General features: G+C 42.5%; 2 protein-coding genes across 12 annotated transcripts in view; one reads left to right on the plus strand and one right to left on the minus strand.

Annotated features, from left to right (window-relative positions):
• LOC147030721 (putative serine/threonine-protein kinase MARK-A) overlaps nt 1-15,171 on the plus strand; it is a 138,267-nt gene that overhangs the window by 101,939 nt on the left and 21,157 nt on the right. The window lies entirely within an intron of this gene.
• The window catches only part of LOC147030722 (uncharacterized), a 66,045-nt gene that overhangs the window by 44,675 nt on the left and 6,199 nt on the right, over nt 1-15,171 (minus strand). For 5 of the 10 annotated variants that reach the window (XR_015056487.1, XR_015056486.1, XR_015056488.1 and 2 more), the window contains exons 4-5: nt 5,788-6,006; nt 5,201-5,314 (exon numbers count right to left, since the gene is read on the minus strand). Coding sequence is in view for 5 of the 10 variants with exons in the window: in XM_085875065.1 (XP_085731191.1) it covers nt 5,201-5,314 (114 nt within the window). In the remaining 5 variants the exon portion in view is untranslated. The remainder of the gene's footprint in view (nt 1-5,200; nt 5,315-5,787; nt 6,007-15,171) is intronic. The other 5 variants (XM_085875065.1, XM_085875066.1, XM_085875064.1 and 2 more) reach the window with 1 other exon arrangement.

The raw sequence follows: 15,171 nt of genomic DNA on the forward strand, positions 1-15,171 counted from the left end.
TACACCTGTGCAGAGTGTGAGGTCCATGAGATGGTCTTTTCAACGGATAGTTTGTGGTTGTGTATTCTTCTCCCCACCACCTTCGCCGACCATTTCCCCCCACCAAAAATAAGTTCATTTTTATTGTAACACCCTGGCCCTTTACCTGCCCCACTTTTCTAATCTCCACTACTTCCACCCATCATCACTCCAATAAAATTGAGTTGTAAGTTTGACAGATGTATTAGCCCCTGTTGGACATAGTCCAAAATGGGGGCTTATGGATTTGATCTCAATTTTCGTCTGTGCGTGTACCTGCGTCCGCAACCATATCTCAGACATCTATGGACCGATTTTTATTCATACTGAGCAAAAAGACAAGTGATGGTATACATATGCACATCATTTTGTTTCACGACGCAATCAAAGATGGCCGACTGGCAGCCATTTTATTTGTAAAAAACCCAGTGTCGAACACGTCTTCAACCATTTCCGGACGTGCATTTACCAATGTTCTTCAAATTAAGCAAACAGATAATGAATGAAGGCTTACGTCTGCAACCCTTTTATTTTTCGAGATCAGGTCCAAGATGGCTGACTGGCAGCCATTTTGTTGTAAAAATCCCGATGTTGAACACGTCCTCAATTATTTCTCGGACATGCATTTACTAATGTTGTTCAAACTTGATACCCAGATAAGGAATAAAGGCTTACATGTGCACCTCGTTTCTTTTCGAGATCAGATCCAAGATGGCCGACTGGTGGCCATTTTGTTGCTTAAATGTGTCCCCACCATTTATCAGACATGCACGGTCCGATTTTGTTAAAACCTGGCAAAAGCACAGTGCATTATGGCATACATGTGCCTCTCACTTTATTTTGCGATCTCATTAAAGATGGCTGATTTGTATTCTACTGCTTGCTTGGATGCAACTGAAGTTGTGGATCCACTGATGTAGATCCATGACCGAGCTTGTCGATCCACCGTTTGGAGAGGTTTTGGGCTGAAAGGATCGAAACCTCCAGAATAACGGTGCACAGCTGATGATCCATGTGGTCAGAAAATTATTCAGTTGCTTACAGTTAGGGTTCTTACTTTAGGTAAAGGAACTATGTTTTGAGATCAACAATGTAAATTAAGTTGAATATAGGATGTTGTAAAAGTAACATTATTTACAGCAATCCTTGAAATTATTGTGTGTGCGTGCGTGCGCGTGCTTTGTCTGTAAGGAATGTTTTATCTGTTCTTGCGCATGGCCGCTTGCTGCCGGGTGGCTATGGACTCTGTCTGCAAGCAACTTTGGCATGGACTCTGTCTGTGAGGAACATTGGTGGGGACTATGTCTGGAAGAAACATCATTATGGACTTTGTTTGTCAGGAACATAGTTATTGACATTGTTTTGGATTTTGTTTGAAAGGAACATGGTTATGGACTTTGTTTGTAAGGTCCATAGTTTTGGACTTTGTAAGGAATATAGTTATTGACATTGTTATCGATTTTGTTTGAAAGGAACATAGTTCTGGACTTTGTTTGTAAGAAATATAGTTGTTGACTTTCTAAGGAGCATAGTTATAGACTTTCTTTGTGAGGAATTTAGTTACGGACTCTGTAAGGAACATAGTGATGTACTTTTTGTATGGAACATCGTTTTGGATTTTGTCCCGAAAGAACATAGTTTTGGACACTTTATTTGTAAGGAACATTGTTGTGGACTTTGTCTGTAAGGACCATAGTTATGTACTGTGTAAGGAACATTGTTATGGACACTGTCTGCAAGGAGCATAGTTATGGACTTCATTGGGAATATAGTTATATACTTCATTTGTAAGGGACATAATTATGGACTTTGTAAGGTACCTCGTTCTGGACTTTGGAAGGAATATAGTTACTGACATTGTTCCTGAGGAATATAGTTATAGAATTTGATTGTAAGGTACATAGTTATGGACTTTGTTTGGAAGTAATATAGTTGTAGACTTTGTTAGGAATATAGTTATGGACATTCTTTGTGAGGAATATAGTTATGGACTCTGCAAGGAATATAGTTGTGTGCTTTTTGTATGGAACATAGTTTTGGACTTTGTCCTGAAAGAACATAGTTATGGACTTTGTTTGTAAGGAACTTAGTTTTGTACTTTGTTTTGTACTTTGTTTGTGAGGAACATTTCTGTAGACTTTGTTAGGACCATAGTTATGGACTGTGTGCAAGGAATATTGTTTTGGACGCTGGCTGTCAGGAACATAGGTATGAACGTTGTTTGTAAGGAACATTGTTATTGACTTTCTTTGTGAGGAATATTGTTATGGACTCTGTCTGTAAGGAAGGTAGTTATGGACTTTTTGAATGGAACATAGTTATGGACTATGCCTGTAAGGAACATTGTTATGGACTATGCCTGTAAGGAACTTAGTTATGGACTCTGTCTGGAAGAAACATAGTTATGGACTTTGTCTGCAAGGAACATTGTTTTGGATGCTGTCTGTAAGGAGCATAGTTATGGACCGTTTTGTATGGAATATAGTTATGGTCTTTTTCCCAAAAGAACATCGTTATGGACTTTGTTTGCAAAGAACATATTTATGGACTCTGTCTTCAAGGAACGTAGTTATGGGCTCTCTCTGTGAGGAACATAGTTAAGGACTTCGTGGGGAATATAATTATGGACTTTGTTTGTAAGGTACATAGTTATGGACTTTGTAAGGTACCGAGTTATGGACTTTGTAAGGTATATAGTAATGGACTTTGTAAGGAATATAGTTATTGACATTGTTCCTGAGGAATATAGTTATGGAATTTGTTTGTAAGGTACATAGTTATGGACTTTGTTTGGAAGGAATATAGTTGTAGACTTTGTAAAGAATATAGTTATGGACATTGTTTGTGAGGAATATAGTTATTGACTTTGTAAGGAACATAGTTCTGGGCATTCTTTGTGAGGAATATAGTTATGGACTCTGTAAGGAATATAGTTGGGTGCTTTTTGTATGGAACATAGTGTTACGGCTGTGGAAAATCGCAAACCGCCATTTAGGACTCTCAGGTGAGATATCTCGATAAGGTGCATGTGTAGTTAGCCCAAACCTGTTGTATAGAGGGAATTTATGTGATTCATCCGGGCTGCGATCCTTTGAGTTAGCCATTTTTTCTGTTCTATCTTTACTTTGAACCAACCACGTCTCAACCGCCATCACACAACAACCACGCCACCGCCACCATCAAACGCTCCCGCAAACATCGCATAACTGCCATTCCCAACGGCACCATAACCATCAACCCTCACCATCGAAAACCCTCCACCACCTTCACCTCCCTCCTTCTACGACCAACAACCGCACCACCTGCAAACACTGAACGTCGGGCTGTCTCGGGCTCGTTCGGCGTTTGATGCCGAGCGCACCGAGCCGCGAACGCAAATAGCGGCCTTTCTGAGGGAAAATTCGGATCAAAAACTCTACATGCCCACTTTTCCTCTGTTCAATTAGCGAGCGCGGGGCAGCTTGGCCCCGCCTCCAGGCGTGTGTGTGTGAAGTCGATATATGCAAATTCTAGGGTCAGGGGAGATTCACGCCCCTGTTTCCTCCGACCAATGGGCGAGCGTGGCTCCGCCCCCGAGGTCATTCTGATCTGAATATTTGCATATTAGCTGCTTCTGCCAGCCTATAAGAAGGCGAGCGCAAGGCGAATGAAGTGAGTTGGGTTCTGGAGTCGGCTGAGAAGAGTTGTGGGAAGAGGAAAAGGAGCTCGGGTCCGAGGCGAGAAGGACGGCGGTCGGCGACGAGGTTACGGTGTGGGGAATCGCTCGTCTCGTCGCGGGACCCAAGCCAGCCAGCCATTCTCCTCCCCCAGGGCATCAACAATTCCCCCTTTCCCCCCGCGCTGAGATAGTGCAAAAGGGGGCCCGTTCCCACCCCACTCCAAACGTCGTGCCAACGAAACCTGCCAAGGAGCACGGAGTCGGGGCACAGCCGCGCGGCCACATTTGCGGCTTGCCCGCCAACGCGTCATGAGGACGCGGGTAAGACCCACCCGGTCTCGCGGACCTGGCCGTTCCTCTAGGTCCCGCGCACATTTGGCCTACGGGCCCGTCTGCCTCCTTGTCTGTGAGGGTGGCTTCTTTCCTTTGCTTTGGTGTAAATGTGTGTTGGCGCCGTCTGTAAAGTAAAGCTGTATAAGTGTTGCCGTGTGTGTGTGCGTAGTCAGTATTAACTCTGTGTCGTTGTTGCTTTTGTTTTGGTTGCTATTTGTGCATTTTGACTGTATATATGTGCTTTCCGTGTGCCGGGAAATAAATGTGCATTGTGTGAACTGTTTTCCCGTTTCGCTTCGTCTTTTCTTTATTGACCCTCCATCCTGCTTCACGTAAGTTTCACGTAAGGTTGTTTCTGGTTCATAAAGATTCCGTAGCATGAGGTAACATATGAGTATTCAATTGAAACATGAGATTACCGAAATTTGAATGGAACAAATCATCAACTTTCAAAACCTTATTTCTGAGAAATAACACATCAGTATGAGAGTGAAAACCAGTGTTAGTAACAATTCTGAGTGCTCAGTTTTGAATCAATAAAATTCTCTCCCTGTGGGTATTTGATACATTTACCCACCCAAGATAAAATTCAACAGTTTAAATAAGGTAACATAAGGGTAGAATATGACAGGGAACACATGTACTGAGAAAAACCCTTCAACTTGTATGGAACACAAACATTTGGTGAGAGAAACTTGTGTCGATCGTCGGAATATTCTTTTGTTGATAAATTAGGATCAATGAACAAGCCAAGAAATTGAGTCGGGTCAACCCTGTCTTGATGTATAAAACCAATACTAATATGTCCAGGAAGCTCTGGAATTGAATTGCTCACCAGCATGTAGTTAATTGTATCTCTATTAAAAGAACATTATCTGCCCGTATCCATTCATGAACAAGCTTTAACTCACCATTTGCTGTATAAAGAAGGAAGTCAGGGTCTTGAAATGATCAGAAAATATTTGCATTGTCAGTGAATAATATAAATGACTCGATGTCAGATGACTTTTGAAAGTCATTAACATGAAGAATAATAAGTGTATGTGTGTCTCCTCCATAACTCCAAAACCATGAAACTGAGCAGCTCAAAACTTTACATGCGTCCTGAGGGAACTCTGAGGGAGTAAATGATTGAAAACTGGGTATTTTGGTAAATTTCATGAACCCTTTTCAAGATAATTAACGGCTTACCTTCATGAAGGCTTCTCCTTGGTGAACCCAACTTCATCTTGCAGGGGTCTTTTAATTTGGCCTCCTCAAAAAGCCTTGCCTTGGAATCAGGATCCACTCTCATGGTGTTGTCTTCTGTCAATTTGTAAAGACAAACTTTGAACATTAGGTTGTCATGATTGATACTTGGTGCTGATGCACACGAAAAATGGGAAAATTATGATGATACCTGATTTAATAGGCGATGGCACATGTATGAAAATATTGTCAACTCGCAAATACAATGTGTCGCTTCACTGACTGGGATATTGGGGGTGGAGGGGAGAAGAGACAGGAGGGACAGAGAGGAGGGAGGGAAGGCAGAGAGTATGGAGAGAAGGGAGGGGAAACTAGAAGGGGGTGAGGAAGAGTGAGGAAAATGCGGGGGGGGAGGTTGGGAAAGCGATGCCTCACTAAACATGCGATACACTGTGGGAGGGAGGGTATGAGACACATAGAGAGAGAGAAAGAAAGAGAAAAGGGAGAGAGAGAGGGAGAGAGATTGCCTTTGAGAATATGTTATGCTTCATGACCAAACACATACACACACACATGGATACTTTGGAAACCTGGGGCAGGAGTATTTGAAATCCATGCTATCTATGTGGCAAAGGTCTGCCTGCACGTATGCATGCTGCAGTCCAGTCTGGTGTTGGCTTCGTGGTTTGGGTGGCTGGCTTGGGATCCGAGGGTCATAAGTTTGAGCCCCGTCGGCTGCTGAATTTACACGAGGTGGGGTCGACTGAGCCTGTCTTCCTTCCGAGGTCAGCAAAGTGAGTACCAATGCACTGGGAGAGGGGCACAACATCAGCAGCACAACGTCGCTCCAAAAAATATAGTTTCCCGGCAGCTAAGCTGCCATACACAAGAAGAGAACAGATGAGAGAGAGAGAGAGAGAAAGAGAAAGAGAAAGAGAAAGACTTTTGAATCTTTTTGTCACAAAACAATTTAAATATATATATATATATATATATATATATATATATATATATATATATATATATATATATATATATATATATATATATACATATACATATATATCAATATGTGTGCCAGTCGGTGAAAAGATTCAATTTCGTAGCCATACATTTATACTTTCAACAATTCAATGTAAACAATAAATACTCAAAACTCAATGAAACATTCCAAACCAATCAAAGAAAAACTACAGGGATATCAATAAATTCTTTTCATGAACTTTGCAAATCCCCTCATGACACCAAGACTTCTTAAATTCATCAACACTCTTTTCACTTTTAGAAAAACAAAATTCACGTTTCAGTTTTGCTGTTATTAAGGCATTGAAAAAAAAACAAAACATTGCACATCACAATCGGCTTTCCTTTCAATTTCTCCTTCCTCGATAAATAAAATCGCCATTTTTGCTGTGGCTACGAAGAACAAAAATAAAGAGTTTACTTGTTCTTTCCACCCGAAAATAAACAATCTTAGTGAGAAGGTAATTTGCAAATTTTTTGCCATATGGTTCAGCCATTGAAATAATGGCACAAGCCTTGAAGTCAACATATGCATGGAACAAATCCTCTATACAAATACAGAAAGGGCAGCACCCGGATATGGGAGAAAAATTACTTTACAACTTATTCGAAGGAATAACCCAATGTGCGAGTCGCCACTATAAGTCTCCAGTCCTTTTATCAACCAGCTTCCTATAGAATGAGTTCCATAGAGGCTCAGATGGGAGTCCTTCCGGCATTAGTCTTTTCCACCTGGGCACTCCATTCAATGGAGAGTCCTCGAGTAGACTCGAGAAGACAGTCTATATTGGTCCTTTCTGTATATTTCTGAAAAAATATTTTTTCCTCAGCGAATGGTGGCTCAATCTCTGTGACTCGGTTGTACAATTAACCCAAGAAACCCAGATTCATTTGTTGTCAAAAACTTTTCTTCAGTCCATTTTAGTTCGAGTTGAGAACTTTTTTTTCACAATTTCTCTGAGGATTTTGCCGATCCTCCTGTTTGATCGTATTATTGTCATATCTGCTATCTCCAGAACTGTTTTCCACCCCAACCGGGAATTGTGGCGGAGGTGTCGTATTTTGATTTTGCCTGCTGATAAAGTGTTGATAAAGGTCACGGCTTCTAGGAATTGCAGGAAACAATGGGTTGTAAAATAGTGGTTCTTCCACAAACATGTATGTAGCATAAGTTTCTTGCGGGCGACTAACCGAAAGGCTCTGCCAATCATTCAAAAGACTCTGATAAAATGTTGAAAGATGAGATATATCGACATGCTGGAGTTTGATCAAGAAGAGTTCAAGGCTGAAACCGAGCCCACTTGCTTGCTGCAAATTGTGACGGCCCAGAAGGCGGCGAGGCAGCTGTTCGTCCTGCATCAACATCTGAGTGGAGCACAGCTGAAAAGCCATGATGCGGCTTTTTGTGTCGACAAGTCCTTGGCCACCTTCAGCCAAAGGATGGCATATAAGAATTGGCTGTAACCAGTGAAACCCACTCCAGAAAAAAAACAACCAGTGGCCTTTGAACAGCCTTCAGTCACACTTCCGGTGGTTGGAGGCAGATAAACTTATGCCACAAAGATGAGGCAACCAAATTATTTACAACTGGAACCCAAGCTCTGTGGGAAAGGTGGGGAAGGGCTCTCTTCCAGAGTCCTAATCTGTTATTAACATGATCAACCATCCCATCCCAATTTTGAAGGACATAGAGTAGGCATCCCAGGAATACACCGAGATATTTAACTCCCGCTTCCACCCATTTTAACTTTGAAGGAAAATGCACCGGTGGTACCAACCGTGTCCCCAGCGGATTGTTTTTAAGACTGGGAACCCAGAAGGCTTTACTCTTGTTCCAGTTACAGTTCAACAAAGATGCCAAGTAAAAGAGATTTAAACACCAACAAATGCAGAGATATCATTGTCATTCTTAATGACCACAGTGATATCATCTGCATATGGTGATACAACGATCGAAGGAATCCGTCTGGATACAGTTATTCCTGGAAGATTTTTCCTGAATAGAATTTGAAGTGGTTCTATAACCAAGGAGAATAATAATCCAGAAACGGGGCACCCATGCCTCACCCCTCTCTGCACTTGTGAAGGAGAGATGAGTTCATGATTAATTTTGAAAATACTAAATATGTTGCTGTACAGGAAGGATACATAGGCCCGAAAATTGGTACCAACACTCCATGCTTTCAACACACGATGCAAAAACACATGATCAACACTATCAAATGCCTTTTATAAGTCAAGAAATATTATCCCAAATTCTTTTTCCATGGAATCACACTCCAGCAAATCTCTGATCGAAAAAATATTATCTTAATTGATCTGTTCGGGATACAGTAGTTCTCATCAGAGTGGACGAGATCAACAATTACCATCGTCAACCGACTGGCCAACACTTTTGACAATATTTTGTAGTCCGTACAAAATACCGAAACCGGTCACCAGTTCTTCATCTGCCGTAAGTCTCCAGTCTTTGGTCGAAGAGACACCACTGCTCTTCTAAAACTTAGAGGCAGTTCTCCATTTCCCAAAGATGATTCCAGGACATTCAATAACTCAGGGCTCAAAAGGTCCCAAAAGCCAAGAAAAACACTGCCGGTAAGCCGTCAATTCCAGGCGCTTTCCCCGAGTTCAATCCAGCAAGGTCCTGCGTTAGCTCAGACAATGTGATTGGTGAGTCCAAGCTCAGGTGCTGGGGCTCAGTGATGGAAGGAAAGTGAGAAGTTAAAAGTCCCAGAGTTTGCTCACAAACAGGATGTTTTGCATACATTTTTAAAAAATAATCTCGAATCCACAACCGTGCATCACTGGAGTTAACAACCATGTTTCCTCTTGAGTCGAGCAGAGAAAAAACAGTCTTTTGTGATTTGTTGACAAAATCCATTTGGAAAAAGGATTTGCTGGGAGTATCTAAAACCTTGATGTTTATCCTTAATCTGATTAACATCCCTGCTGCTTTCTCTTGCGTCAGTTCTCTCAATTGGATCGTCTTTTCAACTAATACCCTTTGGTCTCTCCTGTTTCTATATCTGGCCACTTTACTCTCAAACTGTAGGATATCAGCTTCTAACAGAGCCATTGTTGTATTATTAACATTGGTAACATTTGAAACAAGCTGCTGACAAAACACTCTAATCTGTGGTTTTTTGTTGCCCCACCATAACTCTAATGAAGAAAGAGGCTTTTTTGAGTGTTGGATACCCCAAAAGGTATCGAAGCCTTTTCTAAACCAAGTCTCTTCAAGAAGATTGGTGTTGAATTTCCAGTACGTACTTTTATGTGAGGGTTGAGGGGAAAAAGTGGCCCATGGTAACGAAATGATGATGGGAAAATAAGGATGGAAAGTAAACTGGAGAGAAAACAGCATTCCTGAAATGCGAGTTTATGTCCCACCGGTCAAGTCTCGCAAAGGATGCTCTCCCGTTTGCCCAACGTCCCAACGTATATTGAGATTCGTTGGGGTGACATTGCCTCCATGCATCTCACAAACCTATTGCTGAAAAAAAATAGACAAATCAGCATAGGATTTGGGGTGAGGTTCTGCTGTATTTCTGTCGAAAACAGGTTCAACGGTGCAATTAAAATTACCCACCCCATGCAAATACAATCATTGATATCAATTGAGCGAAATTGTCTGATGAAAGACAAAAAGAAGGCTCTTCGTTCTGCACACTCACTGGGCACATACACATTGAATAGTGTAAAATGGAAATTATAAATGACCGGTTCTCGAGAGATGAACCGGCCTTTGATAACCTCTTGGAAATGGCATGATTCAGGTACGAGCCCAGGTCTGAATAAAAAGGTCACACCAGCAGAAGAAGAAGACAAATTACTAAAAAAAAAAAGCACTGTCCCTTAAAGAGGCGACACCAATCATACTCCACATCTTCAGTTATGCGCGTTTCCCAGAGTAAAAGTACATCCATTTGTTTACGATCAAACAAACTTTTCACTTGAACCTGGCAGTTGTGACTTGCACCTCCGCCGTTCATATGTAAGGTTCCAAAAATGATATTTTTCATGGTTTATCCAAAGGCTTGAGTGGTTGCTGAGAAATTTCAGTCCCTGCTTTTGAAACAACCTTTCTTTCTGAGTGTGGCACAAGATCTTGTCAACTCCGTAAGTGGTGGCAAAAAATGGACTCCAAAACATATTGGTCTTGCAAGTACTCTTCATCAAGCTACGCGGTCAAAAGACCTAGTACGATTGTTCAACAAGGCAGGGCAGTGCCTGAGTTATGAACAGATATTGCAAGTCGACACTTCCTTGGCTGAGAGCACTCTCAAATCATTGGACAAAGCAACTGGTGCCATCATTCCACCAAACATTGAGGCAAATAAATTCAGACGACACCTGTGATAACATTGTCATCCTTGATGAAACACTTGATGGAAAGAATACCTTCCATGCAACTCAAATGGCAGCATGGCAACGAGGCCAAACTGATTCTTCTCTTTAAAATCTCGAGCTATCCACAAGACATACTTTGATTGTGCCAAATGGCCTGGAGGAACTGCATCCTGTCAGTACAACTCCTGGAAAATGCAAGCCAGTATTCACAGCACCCGTCGACGATGCCTGCTTCAGCAAATCTCCTACACAGCGAATCACACCAAACGATCATCATAGAAGGTCTTCAAAGAGCACCATGAATTGCTGAAGAACTTGGCCATTGGTGAACTCACAGAGGAAACCATCAAATCTTCAGAAACCTTTGTCTGCATAATATACAATGTGCACACAACAGACTCTGCAGATGCAGCACGGCATTTATTGTTTTCCAAGAGGGGAAACCAGAAGCCATGGCACCAACAAGTGATGCGCTCAGTTTCCATTTGATGAGAGTACACCATCAAGCAATGAAATGGAGAAATTCCCACTGCCCCACACCTGAGCTCCCTGCACCCTCTGAAATGGGATGGAGACTTGAGGAATCAGGACTGCAACACATACTGTTGGCATTGAGTCCCATTCCAGGCAGTTTCCTCGAGATGGTAGCCTACGCATGTCGGAAACAATGCAAGACTCGACGCTGCACATGCCGGAATTCAGGATTACGATGCACATCAATGTGTGTATGCCAGCAACAGATTAATGATCAGACTCCTTGCATGAATACAATGTGATATGCCAAAAAGATGTTCGGCATTCCTGAAAACTGTTGATGCTGACTGGAATTTGTTCACGAAGCAGCATGACAGAACTTTGTTTAGTTTTTGTGATGACAGACTAGCAACTTCAACTTCTGCATTTTATTAATAAACATCGTTAACCATGTAAACATTAATTAAAATGCTTCAAATATGTCTTAATCACTTTTCTTGACCCTGAAAACGTAGGTCCAGACATCTCATTTGCCAGGTTTGCATGCATAGTAAGTAAGTTACAGCAGAAAATAGATTTTTTGTTAATGTCGGTAGCAACTTTGCATAATAATAGATTTTTGGCATGTTACAAATTTTATTAGTCTATAGTTTTGATCTATTGCTCAAGGGACATTTCTAGGATGCGTACATGTGATCAATGTGCATTTATTTAAACTCGTGCGGGCCCGTACGTGCAAAAAAAACAAAAAAAAAACTTTCAAACCGCGTGCCAGAAACAACAACCACACAGGCCGTTCCTTCGCTCTCGTAACCGACGACTGGATTGGGACATTGTGTTTAAGAAAATCCAGAAAGTACAGAAATCGAGAAAGAAAGAATACAGTAACTCGATAAATCAAGAAAAAAAAATCCAGAAAGAATACAGTCATCATCACTGACTGGATTGGGACATTGTGTTTTAGAAAATCGAGAAAGTACAGAAATCGAGCAAGAAAGAACACAGTAAGTCGATAAATCAAGAAAAAAAATCGAGAAAGAATACAGTCATCATCACTGACTGGATTGGGACATTGTGTTTAAGAAAATCGAGAAAGAAAAATACAGTAAGTCGATAAATCAAGAAAAAAATTGAGAAAGAATAGAGTACTCGTCACGATCCGGAAGTCCTGAAGTTAAGTCCTCACTATCCGGAAGTCCGGAAGTTAAGTCCTCACTGTCCGGAAGTTCGCATATCGCAGTTACGATTATTCACAATTTAGGTTTAATGGCCAATTATTCAATTAGTGCCAACATATTTTGCCTTTTCGCAATGTCATCGCAAGGAAAAACACAAAGAGAAGAGGGGGGGGGGGAGGAAACTTACATGCAAAAAAAAATTTACTTCCTGCTTCGGAGCATACCAGCGAACTCTGATGTTACCAAAATTTATGCGCCGTCAAATATGAAAACGATCATAACTTGGGGAATTGTGTTTATCTATAAATGCGCATAAGTAATCGAGAAATTATTAGAAAACACGAAGTCATCGTTATCCGGAAGTCCGTACGTTGTTACCCGTAATGGGGAACGCGGCTGAGGTTCTCTTCCCCTTCTTCCCCTTCTCTTCGGCCGCGCCCACACAGCAACATGTCCTGTCATTGGTTGATAAATAAATGGCCATAACTTGGGAAGCACTTGTCCTCACTGGTTAGTCTCGAACCTCACTGGTTCGCCTGCCTGTGCAGAGGGGTGGCAGGACGTCAACAGCAAGGCAGGGATTGACAAAGGATGGCAATCACCTCAGATCAGGTTCTCGAGGATGAAGTTCTCCAAGAAGAAGCGCATTCTGGCCGGCAATCGGACACAAATAATGTTCTGAATAAGAGGCTCGAACGACTCCACGCTACCCCTTTTAAAAGCCATAGGCGAAGGATGGGGCGAGGAATGGAAAGCGATGCAATGTGGGCCAAATCCTGCACCTCTATTGGGCCACAGCGGTCCTGCCACGCCCTGCCAGGCTCTGGGACGGGAAACCGGCTCAGATGCCTCCCAGCTCCGGCACGGCTTGGAGCTCCTGACTTAACATGGGGCAAGCTCCCCAAGCCTACACCCGGCCCTGAATGTGCACCAAGTGCAGTCTGAATGTCGGATGGCAGCGGGCTTTCTCCGCCACCCACGGGCTCCTTCACGAGCCAAAATGCACACCCGGGACCCAAACCAAACTCCTGGATCACCCTTCTGATGCACACCCAGGGCCCGAAACCCTCCTTGTTGCCCTCGGTCTTGCCGTGGTCTGAAAACTGGATGAAGGCTGTATCAATTCCGGACGCTCACGGTGAGATGCGGTGGAGCTCTTAGCGTTTCTTGCATTGTTGAGCATCGTGCGGGACCAAGCACACTCTGACGCGTGGTGCTCCTCAAAAGAGTGGCGAATTGTAGCGATGCAGAGGTACGAGGGAGAGCGGGAATATTTTTCCCGTGTGCGGGAGGCATTTGTGGTCAAAGTGGTGAAATTTGGTGAGCGAGTTGTGGAGTTAGGTGAGGTGCCAGTTGGGAATTGGCATGCAGATTTAAATTAAATAATGGCGTGCAAATTCTCGTGTGCGGGTTGTTTAGTGTGCAGCAGAGATGGGGCATGATCGGAGGCACAGAAGGCATCGCGGTGTGCTTTTTAACAATTGCCAATTGAATGACGTGTGTGCTTACATGCTTGTCGTGTACCATGGCAAAAAGGAAAGGGTTAGAGTACAGGGAAGAGTATGAGTCATAGATATTTATTAGACCTAACTACGAGACCCCACGCAACGGACTTTGTCTCCTGAACCCACGACACATGAGGGAAGGACGAACTCCATGAATACTCATGTAATAACTGCTTGGGGATCACTGCATGTCGGGTGCCATTGCCTTTGAGTTATGCCGTTTTGCAGTACAACAACAACAACAATATATTTGTATATCTACATGGTCTCGGCTCATGGAAGAAACCGCTTCACCTCACCATGTGAAACTTTATACATATTATCCGATACCAATGGTGCATGCAGTGTGAAAACAATGACGACATGGGTCATGTGGTGTGGCAGTGCACAATGAAACCATGAGGCGTACAATGAGGATGTGAATTGATCAAATGGGGCAAGCATGGCCTCAATCTAAAGGGGCTGTCACACCTTGACGTTTTAGCCAGCGTATGGCAAGGTTTCAAAATGTTTGTAAAACGCTGGCGTCCGCTTAACTATTGATGATTTTTTAAAAAAGTTTTGGGCCTCTAATAACGTGTTGGACGTATGCATAACGTATTAGTAACGTACACAGAACGTTTCAATCACATATAGATAACTTATACCAATGAATGCTCAGCGTGTTGTCAGCGTTCACAACCTATGCCCAACGATAGTATAACTTTTGCATAGCGTGGCAGCGTATCGCCGACGATCACGTGGCGTAGGCTATTCATAGGCTGCGGCTCGACGATTCAAATCAGAACCGCACTAGACATCGAAGTGTGAAGCCGCTGTCACACCTTGACGTTTTAGCCAGCATATGCCGACGTATGAAAAATTTGCCGAACCAAGCTGGCACACGTCGAATACGTTATGGGTAAGTTTTGTATACGTTGAGAACACGCTGGCATATGTTGTAGTACGCTGTCATACGTCATTGTACACCGAGTACGTGGAGAAATTTTCAGCATGTTGAAAATTTATCGACGTACAGTACTCGACGTATGACACACATTCTGCATACGCTGGCATAAGTTGCAGACAAGCTAAGCGATCTTTGACACACTTCGACATACGTGTGTCAAATGCGTGTGTTACTTGTATGTTACTCAAAGGTTGAAACACGTTAAGGTAATGGTTCGCGTCAGTGTTCCAGACTCCCTGGTTTTTATTATTTTTAATAATTTTTGTTTCTTCGGTATGATGGTGATGTTGACACTTCAATTTGTAGTGCGGTTATGATTTAAATCGTTGAGCGGCATCCTTTTAATTATATTATATTGAAACCGCACAAGAAATCGAAGTGTCAACATCACTGTCATACCGAAGAAAAAAAAAACAGGGAGTCTGGAACACTGACGCTAACCATTACCTTAACGCGTTTCGACATATGAGTTCCTAACAAGTAACGTGTGTCGAC

The sequence above is a fragment of the Eptatretus burgeri genome, chromosome 3 (genome assembly GCF_056783735.1).
Source record: "Eptatretus burgeri isolate ZD-2024b chromosome 3, Ebu_testis_v1, whole genome shotgun sequence".
In the NCBI taxonomy this organism is placed as follows: Eukaryota; Metazoa; Chordata; class Myxini; order Myxiniformes; family Myxinidae; genus Eptatretus; species Eptatretus burgeri.